General features: G+C 39.7%; 1 protein-coding gene across 7 annotated transcripts in view; it reads left to right on the top strand.

Moving 5' to 3' along the window:
- Nucleotides 1–15147, top strand: part of LOC136886823 (zinc finger protein 567) — a 232683-nt gene that overhangs the window by 105174 nt on the left and 112362 nt on the right. For all 7 annotated transcript variants that reach the window (XM_068231005.1, XM_068231004.1, XM_068231001.1 and 4 more), the window contains one exon: nt 13813–13884. In XM_068231005.1, coding sequence (XP_068087106.1) covers nt 13813–13884 — 72 coding nt within the window. The remainder of the gene's footprint in view (nt 1–13812; nt 13885–15147) is intronic.

Genomic DNA, 15147 nt, shown 5'->3' with positions numbered 1-15147 from the left:
TGAACAATCAACCAATCTCTAAAACAGTTCATAAACTTAAATCCAAGCTGTCCAACCATTGTACAACCCCGTCAGAAGCACACACAAACCCTTCAGTTGACTGGAGTATGACCTCCTAGGACATTCGGTGACAATATGACGGATGGTCTGTTTCTTCTCACCACAGTCGCACTCAGGGGAGGAGCGCATACCCCACATATGCAACAATGACCCACATCGTCCATGATTGGTACGGACTCTGTTGAGAAGAACCCAAGTTCTTCTGGGGAGATTAAAACCAGGTGGTTGGTGTTGGCGACTAAAGAACTCATTGAACAGGCAGGTTTCCACAGTGGTTTTAGCACCATTGACCACATACTTGCTCTACGGGAAGTAATCAGCCGAATGAATACCAACTGCCCCTCTGCTTAGCATTTGTTGATTTTGAAAAGGCATTTGATTCTCTTAACCACTCATCTTTCCTTTTGGCATTAGCTGAACAGGGAGTAGAAGCAGCCTACATCAACGTACTTAAGGGCATATACGAATCATCTTCTGCCTTTGTTAGTGTCAGTGAAACAACTGAAGATTTTTCCATTCAACGTGGTGTAAAACAAGGTGACCCCATCTCACTAAAGCTCTTCTCTGCAGTTTTAGAAATGGCAATGTCCAAAATTCAATGGAAAAATCGAGGCATCAGAATCAATGGGAGGAGGTTGAATCACTTGAGATTTGCGGCTAACGTTGGCTAACGATATGGAAGAACTGTAATTACAAGTACGCGATCTTGTACTAGTTTGTCAGCAAGTAGGCCTCAAGATTAATCTGTTGAAGACAAAGGTCATGCATAACAAGTGGGCAACTTCAGAAAATGTAGTGATAGAGGGAATAACTATTGAAATTGTTGGTGAATACATCTACCTTGGCCAACAAATCAACATGAAAGGAGATGTAAGTCAAGAAATTTTCCAAAGAATCAAATTAGGATGGCAGGCATTTGGATGATATTCAACCTTCTTCAAATCCAACATGTCAGTAAACCTAAAGAAGCAAGTTCATGACCAATGCATTCTCCCTGTCATGACCTGTCTGTGAGACCTGGACAATGAATGAGTTCACTAAACGGAAACTAAGAACTGCCCAGCAAGGAATGGATAGGTCTATGCTTGGGTTTACCAGAAGAGATAGAAAGAGGTCCCATGACATACGAGCAGTCACAAATGTCGTTGACATCATAACGAGAATTTCAACCTTGAAGTGGCAATGGGCAGGACATGTGGCCCGAAGAAGGGATGACAGATGGACCAAGGTTGTTCTCGAATGGAGCCCAAGAGATAAAATGAGACCGCGAGGAAGGCCGCCGGATCGCTGGGACAAAGACAGCCATAAAATCGCTGGAGTTAATTGGCAAATCATCGCTCAAGATTGCTGGAAGTGGAGGCAACTCCTAAATACTTACCGAAGTTTCAGACTTCAAGAGGCCACATCAGAACTGGCTGATAGTGATTGTGATCAAGGAAAAGCATTCTTAGAAATGCAAACTATACACGTTGCTTACAATTATGTTTAAAGTTATTGTAGGAATGTCCAACATCGGGGCGATTTGCACAGGTTTCATGTGTGAATTAGCATCCACTTTCTCAATAAATTTCAATGTTTCATCATTTTTAAACTGTCTAGCTTTCTTATTCTCCATAACTGAATGTCCTGCAAACTGCTATGCATAAGTACTGTAGGCCTAATTTATCCGGCCACTCACCTCCTCGGCGATTCACAATATTGTAAAGGTGGGATATTTGACAAAAGGATTTCACAAGTTTGTAAATTTAAAAAAACAAAAGAAAAAGCAGTTTGATGTTTTATGGAGGTTCGAATGACTACACACCCATGGTTTGTAGTTAGTGACCGAGCACGGACCGATTCTGTGGTGTCTATAACAGACAATCTTGATATTTTATTAATTGATTGTATGGACAGAAATGCAATAAAAGCTGAACATTTTTATTATTCACTTAGAAAAATGAGCTTGCTATTTGAACATGTCTGTTTTCAGTGATTAGACTTCACAAGCACAAAATCTGTGTTAATTGTAAAATGAGAAAGGATGTGACTTTTTAGGTAGTGTAAACAAAGATTTTAAAAATAAAATTTGGCTTTGGCTCCTTGCGTCCTTCTTAGTGTTACATAAATCTACGTCCATTGTTGAGGGTTAAAAATAAGGGAGTGCATGAATATTGTTTATCACTTGTTGTCATTCTAAGGTTTAACACTCGTTCCGGATCTCTACTTGAAATAGCACCGCATCGAACAAATGCCTACAGCCATTCATTCCTGGTCTGTGCTTCGAGGTTATGGAATACAATCCCGGAAGGTATTAAAAGTCTTGCTCGTCTAGGACATTTAAAACAGCCTACCCTAAATTCCTCCAGAGTACATACAGTTGACTCGAATGAATGTAAGAGTGAATGACGTGTGAATGAAACCTAAAATTACGTACTAGATTTAAGTTCTCAGGCTATCCCATTTACGTTATTTCTACTCTCATTTAAGGCTATAGACTGTTCGTAGAAATAGACTACATAGTAACATCGATTTTAGTATACTCAGATTGTAACATACTAATATTCAGTTAATTTATTTTAGCCTTATATTTGAATAAATTTTTCTTTAAGCTATTTGTAAATATATTCTTTAGGTTATAAGTTGATATATTTTTTGGTTATTATCCACACTCTATTTATCCTATAATTTTTCATCAGTAGTAAACTTAACCCATTAGCGTCCAGAAAAAAAATGTTCCTATTTTAATGATATTTTCATTAATTTGTGATGTTTAGGATATATGAATGAGGAAAATAACACAGTATTTTCAAACAATAATTTTACGAGATATTAGCTGATACCATATGGTTACACTGCTATCATTGTACAGGGTACAGTAAATTGTTAATATTGTTCCAACCTGTTGACACAGCTCACTGAGTATGGTATGTTGCAAAACATGTTACGCATAAGCCTACATTACACTTCAGGCACATTGTTCTGCCGAATGACTTGCACCCTTCATTGGCACATCTTCTCCTATTGCAGTTTGCAGCAAAGTGATTGAGTCCATCAAATCTCAAAGCTGGGATTGTATTTCAGGCAGCACTTACTCTCCCAGGAATCTTTTGTGGGACACCATAGCGTTTTAGATACACTTGGACAACTTCTCTACGGAAGTCAAGTTGTGATGTGCCCTTGTGATTCTTGCGGTAAAGGAACCATGCGTTCACAATGGCGATATCCAACAGCCAAGTGAAAATAGGCCAGTACCATTTTTTGCACGAATACTGACACGGTATTGACAAATACCCTGGTCCGTTATGTCTGTTCCTCCCATACCAGGGTTATATTTTGCGATACAGGCTGGACGAGGAACCATAACATTTTTCTTTTCTTTCTGGGAATATCTCTTCACATTTCCTACTGGAGCCACTCCAGTACTGTTAGAGACAACGGTGACAATAGCGTTATCCTTCCATCCTACAAAAGCAATACCACTGTTGTGTTCAATAGTGTGATGAAACCCTCCGTGGGGCTCTTTAGAGAAAACTTTGTCTGGTAAGGGGCATGACTTGGGTATGCGATTTTCTCTTATTGTACCAATTGCGCTGTATCCTAAATGTCTGAGATAACTGAATAGATTTATTCCTGTGAATAAATTGTCCATATGAATATTGAACAGAATAAGTTTATTAGGCAGTTCATCCAGCATAAGCACTAACGGAGATGCAGCTTTACCAAATAGTCTGTCATAGTCACTGTCACCACACGGGTTTTTGCCCTGATACAGGTCAAAGTCTACCAAATATCCATCACTTGTGTTTAGGCACCACATTTTGTAGCCAAACCTTATCGGTTTACCGCTTATAAATATTTTACAACCATGGTGTCCATAGTACCTAATCATTGATTCATCATACGACAATGGTACAGTTGGAACAAAATTAGGCAGTTTTTCTTTATTCTGTCCATCAGTGGTCGCATCTTCCACATCTTGTCTTCAGTATTTGGTTTTGTGTTGTCCACACAGTGGAGAAATTTCTGTATCTGAAGAAAGGGATTTCTCCTCATTGAATTGCTGACAAGGACATTGTTAACATCTTCACTAGCTTCCCACTACATCCTCTTTGAAGGCAAAGGATTGTACCCACTTAGAAACAAAATAGCAAAGAAGCATCACAGTTCTGGCACTGTTATTTCAGGGTTGGTTTCATTTAGGTACTGTGCATAACGCTTACTCTTCAGCAAGGTATTCTAGTGTTTCATCATAAAAAAACAATTCAAATAAAGCAACACAGGACATATTTGAATAGGTTGTGTAGTCAGGAGGAGGGCAGGGAACATAAACATGTTCTAAGTCACTGCCAATCCATTCATAAATGGCTGGGTTGGCTAATCTTTCTAGAATCCACTCAGGAGCTTGTTTTTCAGGTTGTTGTTGTTGTTGTCGCTGCTGCTGTTGTTGATTTTTCTCCGTAGGCTGCATGGATGGTGAGAAAGTACTAGAGGAAATTTCAAGGGGTTCTTAATCTCCTCCAATACGTTCATTGTTTGCTAAGCGTATTTCAGCTGCAGCACGCAGCTGACGTCGAGTTAGGTTATGAACCATTCCTCCCTCATCTTCATTGGCTGAATCTTCATCTGTGTTAACAGTACCATCCGGTGGTTCAGTGGAAATATCCTCACTCTGATGTCCTAACTCATCGTCTGCTTCCAATATATCCATCACTTCTGATAAGGTCAGTCCACCCCTGGAGTAATAAAAGATAAATAATCAACTACATTTAGCACATACGTAACCTTCAAATGTACGATGTAATATTTAAAAAATTACTGTATCAACGGCTTGATATCATAAACGCCCAGTGATACCATATGGTATCCACTTAGAGGCATTGCTGTGTTGTCACAAATAACATTGTTGAAATTCAAATGTTACAGAAGGTTTCTTTGATTCATCGTCAATGTTTTAATATACTGATTAGAAAGGAATAATAGATAATAAGGGCAATATTATACTTAGACATATCGAACGTCCATGATCTTCACTCCAGAGAATCACACCTGAATTCATGCAAGCGCTCCCGCCAACAAACCACTCGTAAGTATCGGAAGCTTCTTCAGGTGCATGCGTCACTTGAAGCCAAAGAACCTATAGAGCTCCAACTAAACCCCTCTTGCGACTCAAGCCATTACCAGCTCAGTTAAACTTCTACCGTCTCCTGATACCATATGGTATCAGTGGGCGCTAATGGGTTAATTAATTGTATTATTGCAATTCCTTATCTGACTTACATGTCTCAATAACAGTAATTGATTACAATGATATTTTAGATTAATACTTTAAAAATAAAAAAAAATGTTTGTAGTTAAGTGTAAGAGAGGGCCAAGAGCCGTAACTTCACCACTTAATAAAGACACAAATAAATAAGATACTTGTTTCTCCTTTGTATCTTCATCTGGGGTAAGGTGGGTGGGCATTCACACTCGTTGAGGAAGTACGAGGACCAAGAGTGTTGGCTCCACCGTTCAGATTGTGTAGTTGTGAGCTTGCATTTGGGAGATGATGGGATCAAACCCTGCTGTTGGCTACTTTGAAGATGGTTTTCTGTGGTATCCTATAGTCTTCGAAAACGTGGTGTACTGGAGTACCTTGTTAGGAAGATCCAAATGTTATATACTAATTGCAACAGCTGTGTCAGTATTGGAGAGGGTCATTCTGAATGGTTCAATACAACCAAAGGAGTACAACAGGGAAGTGCCTTATCACCTCTTCTTTTTATAGCAGTTATGGATATAATTTTAAAGGAACTAAAAGGAAAAGGTAATAAAGATCTTCAGGGTCTGGTGATTGCAGAAGATGAGGCAATATGGGATGAAACGGAGGAGGGAGTGCAAAATAATCTGAATGCATGGTGTAAGAAGTTTGATGATTATAGAATGAAATCGAACGCATCAAAAACAGTAGCATTGAAAATCAGCAGACATAATACAGAATGCAGAATAAAAGTACAGGACCACCAAGTTGAAGTAGTACACCAATTGAGATATTAAATAAGCATAATGGCTAGTAATAATAGAGCTGAGATAGAAATAACAAACAGAGTAATCAAAGGCTCTAACTTTTACAGTATCGTTAGACACCTACTATGGTATGAGAAGGCCCCACAAAGAAGAAAAATGATCCTGTACAAGTCATATTTCATTCCCATCTTTACATACATACATACATACATACATACATACATACATACATACATACATACATACATACATACATACATATCCCACGTCGTTCCATCTTAAGCGATGGGTCGGCAAACGAGGCTTCCCCACCAGCTGCGGTCCCTGAACTTCTCTCCTTCTTCAATGCTTTCCAAAGTATATCCTCTCTGTTGAATGTCAATCTTCACCATGTCCTTGTACCTGAGTCTTGGTCACCCTCATGGTCTTTTGTCTTCAAGTTTTAGATCGTACATTTTTTTGGTAATCTGTTATCACCCATGCATCGCATGTGTCCATACCATCTCAGTCGCTGCACTGTTATTTTGTCCTGCAGTCTTACAACTTGAGCCTGCTTGCGGATTTCCTCATTACGGACTCTGTCCTTCCGTGTTTTGCCGATCATGCTACAGATAAATTTCATTTCTGCTGCCTGGATTCTACTAACATCTTTGTTTCTCATGGTCCATGTTTCGCAACCATAGGTCAGGATTGGTACATAATAAGTTTCATATATGACTCTTACATTTTGTTGGTATTTTCTTGTTCCATATTTATTTATTAGGTTCGTTATGACCCCTGAGGATCACGAGTGACTTGTTCAGTACGTCTTCTTTCTTCCCAATACCTCTCCATTCTCTCACTCCTCCTCTTTCTCTCGGCTTCCGTGATCTGAATCTGGATCCTGGTGTCTGTCCATCTGTGACCTTCCACGAGCTTTTTGTATTTGGACCTATCCTGTACTGTCATCAATGGATATTTTTCCTTTATGCCAATAGTCTCCCAATCTTCTTTAACTATTTTGTAAAAGTTGCTACCTGCCTGAATTCTGTGGGAAATTTCCTTATCTATAGAACCAGTATCAGAGATAACACTTCTAAGATATTTGAATTGATGGTTCATTTGTAGCTGTTTCCCCTCCTTTAATGTGTCCCATTGGTTGCCCGTATCTCTTCATGACCATAACCTCACTTTTCTCTTGGCTGAAGATGAGTCCATATTCTTTAGCAGATTCTGCCCAGGAGTTTATTTGTCCTTGAAGATCTTCTTTAGAGTCTCCCCACAAGCATATATCATCTGCGAACAATATAACTTTCATTTTCTTACCTCCAATGGTTTGGTGAACTTTTCTTTGAATCTCGTTCACAGTGATGAAAAGAAGGAGACAGAACACCACCCTGTCTTAACCCAGATTTTATATCAAAGGTTTCAGTCATTCCTACAGGTGTTTTGACTTTACTTCGGGTATCTTCATACAAATTCTTGATCCGGTGTATCATGTCATCCTGTATTCCAATTTTCTTCAGTGCTTCCCACACCTTCTCTCTATTCACTGCATCAAATGCTTTCTTGATATCCAGAAAGGCTAACCACAAATCTCGGTTGTGTTCATAATATTTTTCCATTAACTGACGGACTGTAAAGATTAAATCAGTTGTTGATCTCCCCTTCCTGAATCCATACTGTTCTTCGAAGAGGTTCTCTTCAATAAGGGGTCTGATTTTACACTATAATTCTTTCATAAAGTTTACCCACTTGAGATGTTAAAGTGATGCCTCTATAGTTGGAACATTTCTTTCTGTTTCCTTTCTTGAAGATTGGAATTATGATGCCTGTTTTCCAATCGGCTGGTATGTCCCCTTCTTTCCAGATCCTACGAAAGAGTCTGTAGATCCAATGTTTTCCAGAAATGCCCATTGCCTTGATCATTTCTCCATTAATTTCATCAGCCCCTGCTGATTTTCCAGTTTTAATGTATTTCCAGGCATATTCTACATCGTTCCATGTTAATTCTAACCTGTTGTCAGAGGCAGACTTGCAGGAGGTAGTACCGGTACTGTCTTTTTGTGTAGGCTGCATGCAATTCACATTTAGTAATTCATCAAAGTAAGTCCTCCAAGTCTCTTTGATCTTCTCCTCTTCAGTGATCAGATTTTCATTATCATCTCTTATGTATTTGGAGTGTTCTTTATCTCTTTTTCTATTTTTCATTATCCCATATAACATTTTCTTATTACCATTAACATCCTCTTTCATTTCATCACTCCACTTGTTCAACCACTTCTCTTGTTCTTCTGTAACAACTTTGTTTGCTTGTTTTTTTAGCAACCCTGTATAGTTCCTTAATATGATCAATCTGGTTCTTGAAATATTTTCTGAACATGTTGTTCTTGTTCAGGACAGTAGTTCTTGTTCTGTCATTCCACCATGGAGTTTCCTTCCATCTTCTTTTGCCACTGGTTCGTCCACAAACCTCAGTTATCATTACTAGATTTTCTTTCAGATCCTTCCATTCCTCCTCAATTGTTCTTTCATCTGTCTTTGGTATCACTGTTTTGATGTTTTCTTGGAACTCTGTTATTCTATCATTGTCCTTCAGCTTCCAGGTCTTGAGTTTCTTTACCTGTGTGGTTCTTACTTCTTTTAACTTGTTAAAGTATCCAATGAGGAGTCTATGATCACTTTCCAGGGAGACACTAGGAATCACTTTTACATCTAACAGTCTATTTTGTAGTTGTTTCTCGATCAAAAAGTAATCTATAAGAGATGCACTTTTTCCATCCCATCCATATCTTGTGACCTTATGGCTTTTTTGTTTTTGATACCATGAGTTCCCTAATATAAGGTTGTTCCTCAGGCAGAGGTCAAGTAGTCTAGTTCCTTCTGGGTTTCGTGGACCCCATCCATGTGCTCCTAGAATACTTTCATATCCATCTCTCACAGTTCCTACTTGAGCATTCATATCCCCTATGATAATTGTATCCCCTATGATAATCTTTACATATTCTCTGGAAACCTGCACACTAACATCAGAGGATTGTAGTAAGATTCAGACCTGTGAAATGAAATTTCTTAGAACTGCTCTCCAAACGACATGGCTTGATCACGTGAAAAATTATGAGCTCCGATCTAACCTCTCTCATGATTTTGTCCAGGGCTATGTTAAAGAGTAGTGGGGAAAATCCATCTCCTTGGCGGACACCGGTGTTTATCTGAAATTTTTCAGGTATATTTCCCATGAATTTTACTTGGGAGGTTGTGTTGGTGAGAGTTAGTCTGATGATTTTTTGAGTCTTGTTGTCCAGTCCATATTCACTCAGTGTTTGGAAGAGGGATTGCCAGTCAGTGGAGTCGTATGCTTTGTGGAAGTCCACGAAGGTGCAGATTGTGGGTTGTTTTCTTGTGTGTCGTAGTTTCCAGATGGTTTTCAGGTTGAGTATCTGTTCTGCACATGATCTGTGGGGCCTGAAGCCCACTTGGTATTCGCCTATGAGTGGTTCTAGTTGTTCCTGTGTTCTATGGAGGAGGACTGCGGAGAGGATTTTGTATGCGACTTGCACCAGGGAAATTCCCCTGTAATTTTTCACATCTGTTCGGTTACCTTTTTTGTGAAGTAGAATGAGGAGGGTGTTTGTCCAATTTTCTGGTAGTTTTTCCGTTGTCCAAATTTCTTGTATGATTTGTGGGAGTTCTTGGAGAGATTTCTTTCCTAGATGTTTAAGAAGCTCTGCTACGATGCCATCGTCTCCGGATGCCTTGTTGTTTTTCAGTCGTTGCATGTGTCAGTCTATTTCTGTAGGTGGGGATGAGTTTGGGTTCGGGTGGGGTTTATGTGGAAATCTTTTCGTTGGTTCTGGGCAGTTGAGTAGTGACTCGAAGTATCTCGCGAGTTCCTTGGTGTTTTCATCATCTGTGAGAGCCAATTTTCCATTTAGTTTTCTGAAACAGAGGTTCTTGGGCATGTACCCATTTAATCAGTTGCGGAAGACGCTGTAAAAATCTCTGGTGTTGTAGTTGCGGAAGTCCTGTTCGGCCGACTTCAGTTGGTCCTCCAGGTATTTCCTCTTGGTTTGTCTGATGAGTTTAGAGGTCTGTCTGCGGACTTCGCGGAATTTTTCTTTGTTTTCAGGTGTACGGTTGCTGATGAACTTCTGGTATGTGTTTTTTCTATTCAATATGGCTTGGTCACATTCGGTGTTTCAAAACGGGTGTCTGCTCTTTTTCTGCAGTGGGATTTGCTCTGATGCACTCTTCATGATTTTGTCGTGGAATTCGTTCCAAGTTTTGGCTGAGATTTTTTTCCCACGTTTCCCTGAGATTTGTTTTTATTTGTGTTGTGTCCAATTTTTTGTTTGCTTTGGATTTCTGGTAGAAGCATTTTGGGGTAAATTTCACTTTGATTCTCGTTAGATGGTGGTCCGAGTCAATGTTGGCTCCTCTTCGGACTTGGACGTTGTGTACTCCTTTTTGTGCTGGGAAGGAGATGGCGACATGATCGATCTGGTGTTTGCCACAGCAGGTGTTGGGTGATTCCCGTGTGAAGAGATTGGGGTTTTTCCGTAGGGATATTGACATGATTTTCAGGTCGCGTTGTTGACAGACCTCAATGAGGCGTTTGCCGTTTTTGTTGGTCTTCTCATGTGCTGAGAATCTTCCTGCGGTTTTTCTGTAGCACTTTTCTTTACCAATTTTACCGTTGAAATCGCCGAGGAGAATGATTGTCTTTTTCAGGCATTTTGATGAGTGCGGTTTCAAGTTTGTTCCAGAAGTTTTCTGTTTGTTTCTGATCTTTGCAGTCGTTGGTGGGTGCGTGGGCATTTACAAGGTGTAGTGGCGATTTGCACAGCGAAATCGCAAGGTCATTAGTCTGTTGTTTATGGGTGTGATATCTTCTATGGAGTTCACGATCTTTTTGTGTACGAAAAAGGCCATGCCTGACATTGGTGTGGCTTTTCCTACTCTTCGTGTAGTTTTGCTCTTGAAAATGCAGTTGTTACCATATTCTGATGTCTCAGTCTCTGTGAGTCTGGTCTCTTGTACGGCGAGTAGCTGGATTTTTTGCTGATCTAATTCTGATGTTAATCTGAGAAGTTTGCCTACTTGTAGGAGTGTGTTTGTGTTTAGCATGCCAATGTAGAAGGGCGTTTTAGTGGGAAGTAAGCCAGAGAGCTCCAACTCTCTCTTTCGTGTCAGCCCAGCTTCTCCAGAATCCGAGTGGCCGGTTGCCGCCTTCGTTTTCTGTTGGCGGGTGGTTTGGTTACCACCTGGAGTAATGTTGTTCTTACTTGCACGAATCATGGTGTGCTTGTTCTCAAGCGATTGGGTTGATCCCGAGGGATCAGAGTACAGTCAGGTGGGTGAGTTCCTGAAGGTTTTCTGAGGCAGCCGCTCCGACTCAGAGTACAGACGCTGGCCAGTTGCCGCACCAAATAGGTGAGCAGACGCTACTGGATTTATTATTATCCTATGCTGTTGGCCATCTAGTGGCTCTTCCGCCTTTAGGGGCGGTTTCCCACCCCAAGGGCAAGAGAGTGCCCTGAACCTCTACCCGCTCATCCGCCCTCCAAAGAGGCCGCTGGCACTTGGTAGAGGAGGACCACTTATTATTATTATTATTATTATTATTATTATTATTATTATTATTATTATTATTATTATTATTATTAATCTCACTTGCATGAAGAGAATTACCAGGTTAATAATATTATAGTGATTTTTGTACCGAAGAAATGCATTGAAACATCAATAATGGCTAACATTAATCAGTCATTCTCTGCTCGCTGTAACTCCGCCTCTGGCCACTGTACAGTTGCAACAGTGGACGTGTATCTCTCTCTCTGCGCTGTACTGGCTGGTCCGCACTCTAGCAAAAATAAAATTACTATTTCTCCTAATCCAAGATGACCCTGAATGTAAGATGATCCCCATATTTTCCTTCAAAAGAATTAAATCAGGCTTAAAAAGTGCTTTGTAAAATCATATGGATGCCTTTCTTGTACAATACGCATTTTTAGACTGTCTTTGTCTTCATGCCAATGTTGAACATTGGTTTGAGTTATGCCGTATTTTTTTTGTGGGTGCACAAATTATTCTTTATTTCTGCAGGTTTAATACCATTGAATTAAAATTGGCATCATAATATCAAAAACAACCCATTGAAAATTTGCTGGCAATGCCTGTTCCGTGCGTCTCTACGACGATCCATCAGGAAAATATTCCTGTTGTCTATTAAACTGTTACGTTTACTCAGCGTCAGATACACCCGGTTGCCACTAGACGCACGTCTCGCTTGCTGGCTTTAGCCCACGGCTAGCGATGTATCATAAAGATGGTATGGTCATTCCACTCTTGTGTTTTTCGTGTACATTCATCTGTCATTTTCGACTTCCTAAAAGTATCCTTGTTGCGGGCCACTGCATGCATTTTTTGTACAGTATGCTTTTTTTAAGCTATCTTTGTCTTCATACTAACGCCGAGTATTGGCTTTAGTTAGGCCTATGCCATATTTTCTTGCGGCTGCACAGTTATTCATTTCCGCGTGGTTATTAACCATTAACTTAAAATTGACATCATAATATTGACGAGAACCTGTTGAAAATTTGCCGGCAGTACCTGTTCCATGTATCCTTACAATACGACGATCCATCACGAAAATATTCCTGCTGTTTATAAAACTTTACTGAGCATCGGGTACGGTAGTCGCGTTTGAACTCTGCCACTGAGTAGCCGTGGCCTTTCTAAGAATTCGAAAGCTCTCATGGTTTGATGACATTCTGTGGATTTGAGAAATGTTTTTGTAGAGGCTAATAGAATGTCATTCTCCTTTCACTATTTCCCGAGATCCAGTGACGTTACACAGAGGCATTGTACAACCGGTTGCCACGGCTAGGGATGTATAACAAAGATGTGGACGTTGATTGTCAACGAGTTTTGTGTGCGCCGAGGCAGGGGTGTGAAAAGAAACAGCGTGTTTACCGTGGTAGCTGCCAGTGGTGTTCATTACTGTTTGGTCGTGAATGCAAGATGACCCTTGATTTTTCATACGAGATTCTGAGGGAAAGAAGTCTTCTTGGATTCAGAGAAATACAGTATTATTTCTCATGAGCATCCTCTTGTGGACAGAGACTGAGTAGATATTGGAAAACTAGGATTGGTGAGGAGAGAGAACAAAGTATATGTGAATGGAGAGTTTCTGTATTTCATATTTGCCTTTGTCTCTCATTTTTGTTCCCTCTCTGTGCACAGTAGTCTGTCATTGTGGGTATCTTTCATGTACATGTTCCCATCCTCCTTCCTAGTCTCCTGTCCTGTATATTCATGCACTTGTTCCTTTTCCATTACATATATAAATCCTTTGGTTTACCAGAAGAGCAAGCACAAATGTCGTTGACATCTTAACGAGAATTTCAACGTTGAAGTGGCAATGGGCAGGACATGTGACCCGAAAAAGGGATGACAGATGGACCAAGGTTGTTCTCGAATGGAGCCCAAGAGATAAATTGAGACCGTGAGGATAGCCACCAGACAGAGTTAATTGGCAAAACATCGCTCAAGATTGCTGGAAGTGGAGGCAACTCCTAAATACTTACCTAAGTTTCAGACTTCAAGAGGCCACATCAGTTATTGATAGAACTGGCTGATTGTGATTGTGATATAAATCCTTCTTAAGAATTGTTTCATTGGGTAATATTTTTTGTTAAAAGAGAAACTTGTTGTCTCTACCCAATGAATAATGTGAATGTGTGTATATAATTGACTAAAAATATTCTTTTTTCTTACTTACAGGATGAAATGGAACAGGAATTTAGTGGGGCAAGCCTTAACATGGATCCTGTATCAGATGATGAATTTCCTCAGGTAATAACTGCTTCCATTTATTGTTTTTGTTATACACATACAATGGAACCTCAATCGATCGTTCCTGAAACTATCATTTTCCTGGATCTATTGTTCATAATATGTAGTCCCAAGAATATATCGTCGCGGCTGGGGCAAAACCTCCTATGTGAAATATTTTTGCTTAGAACTTTGACCGGTAAGGTTCTGTCATGTAAGGTGCAATATTGTGTGAATATTGTCAAGACATTCTCGCTCTTCATAATGTATGTGCTGCTGGTCAGTATATCTTCAAAAATATTATCACATAGGAGGTTTTGTCCCGGCAAAGACGATATCCAATACAGTCTGAGTTTTAAAAACTCGATTTATCATTCTTCGGTGTATTGTTTTTCCCGGGTCTAATGTTTCTTAAATTTGGTCCTGATGAACTCTAAACCGCCAATTGATCGTCATATCGATATATTCACTCACCTATTTTGTGTCGCTCCTGCATTATCTGATGTAATTTTGCGTTGAGTTGTAAGTTAAACTGCTGTGACATCATCTGAGCCGTGCCATGTTGGATCTGTTGCGAACTGCGTATCAATTTTTTTCAAGTTGTATATCTAACCACTGCAACATTGTCCAAGCTGCACTGTGTTGTATGACTACCTCTGTGACATTGCCTGAGCCACGCCATATTGGATCAAACCCAAACGAGGTATCAAACTTTTACCCGAGTTCCGAGCTGCAGCTTGAGCTCGTATTTGGGTTCACAATGTTGATGGCAGCAAGCAGCAAACGGTTTTAAATTTTGAAAGTGCATTGTACCGCCTGAAATGCAATCGGGCTAAGAACTATCTGTTATGGACTACAGTCAAAACTGGTTAGGACATTTTTGTGGGGACCGAATAAAAATAGTCATAAAGGGGGAACGTGCTAAAAAAATGAAAAGCAGTATTGCTGTTAAATTTAAGGTTAGGTTTGACCTTAAAAATAATTACGATGAAAACAAAGAAATAAGTGTTTACAATCCTAATTAATGAAGTAAATAAATAAAGAATACATTTTAAGAACACCAACACAGTAAAACATCAAGAAAAATGTTCTTAGAAACGCAAACTATACACGTTGCTTATGTTTAAAGTTGTCATGAGCAAGTGTAACATCTGGGTGATTTGCACACGTTTCATGTGTGGGTTAGCCATCCACTTTCTCAATAAACTTCGTTAATTTTTCATCATCTATAAACTGTCTAGCTTTCTTCTCCATAACTGAATGTCCTGCAGACCACAATGTGAA

Source organism: Anabrus simplex, chromosome X (genome assembly GCF_040414725.1).
Source record: "Anabrus simplex isolate iqAnaSimp1 chromosome X, ASM4041472v1, whole genome shotgun sequence".
In the NCBI taxonomy this organism is placed as follows: domain Eukaryota; kingdom Metazoa; phylum Arthropoda; class Insecta; order Orthoptera; family Tettigoniidae; genus Anabrus; species Anabrus simplex.
This window is presented reverse-complemented; position numbering and strand designations above follow the sequence as displayed.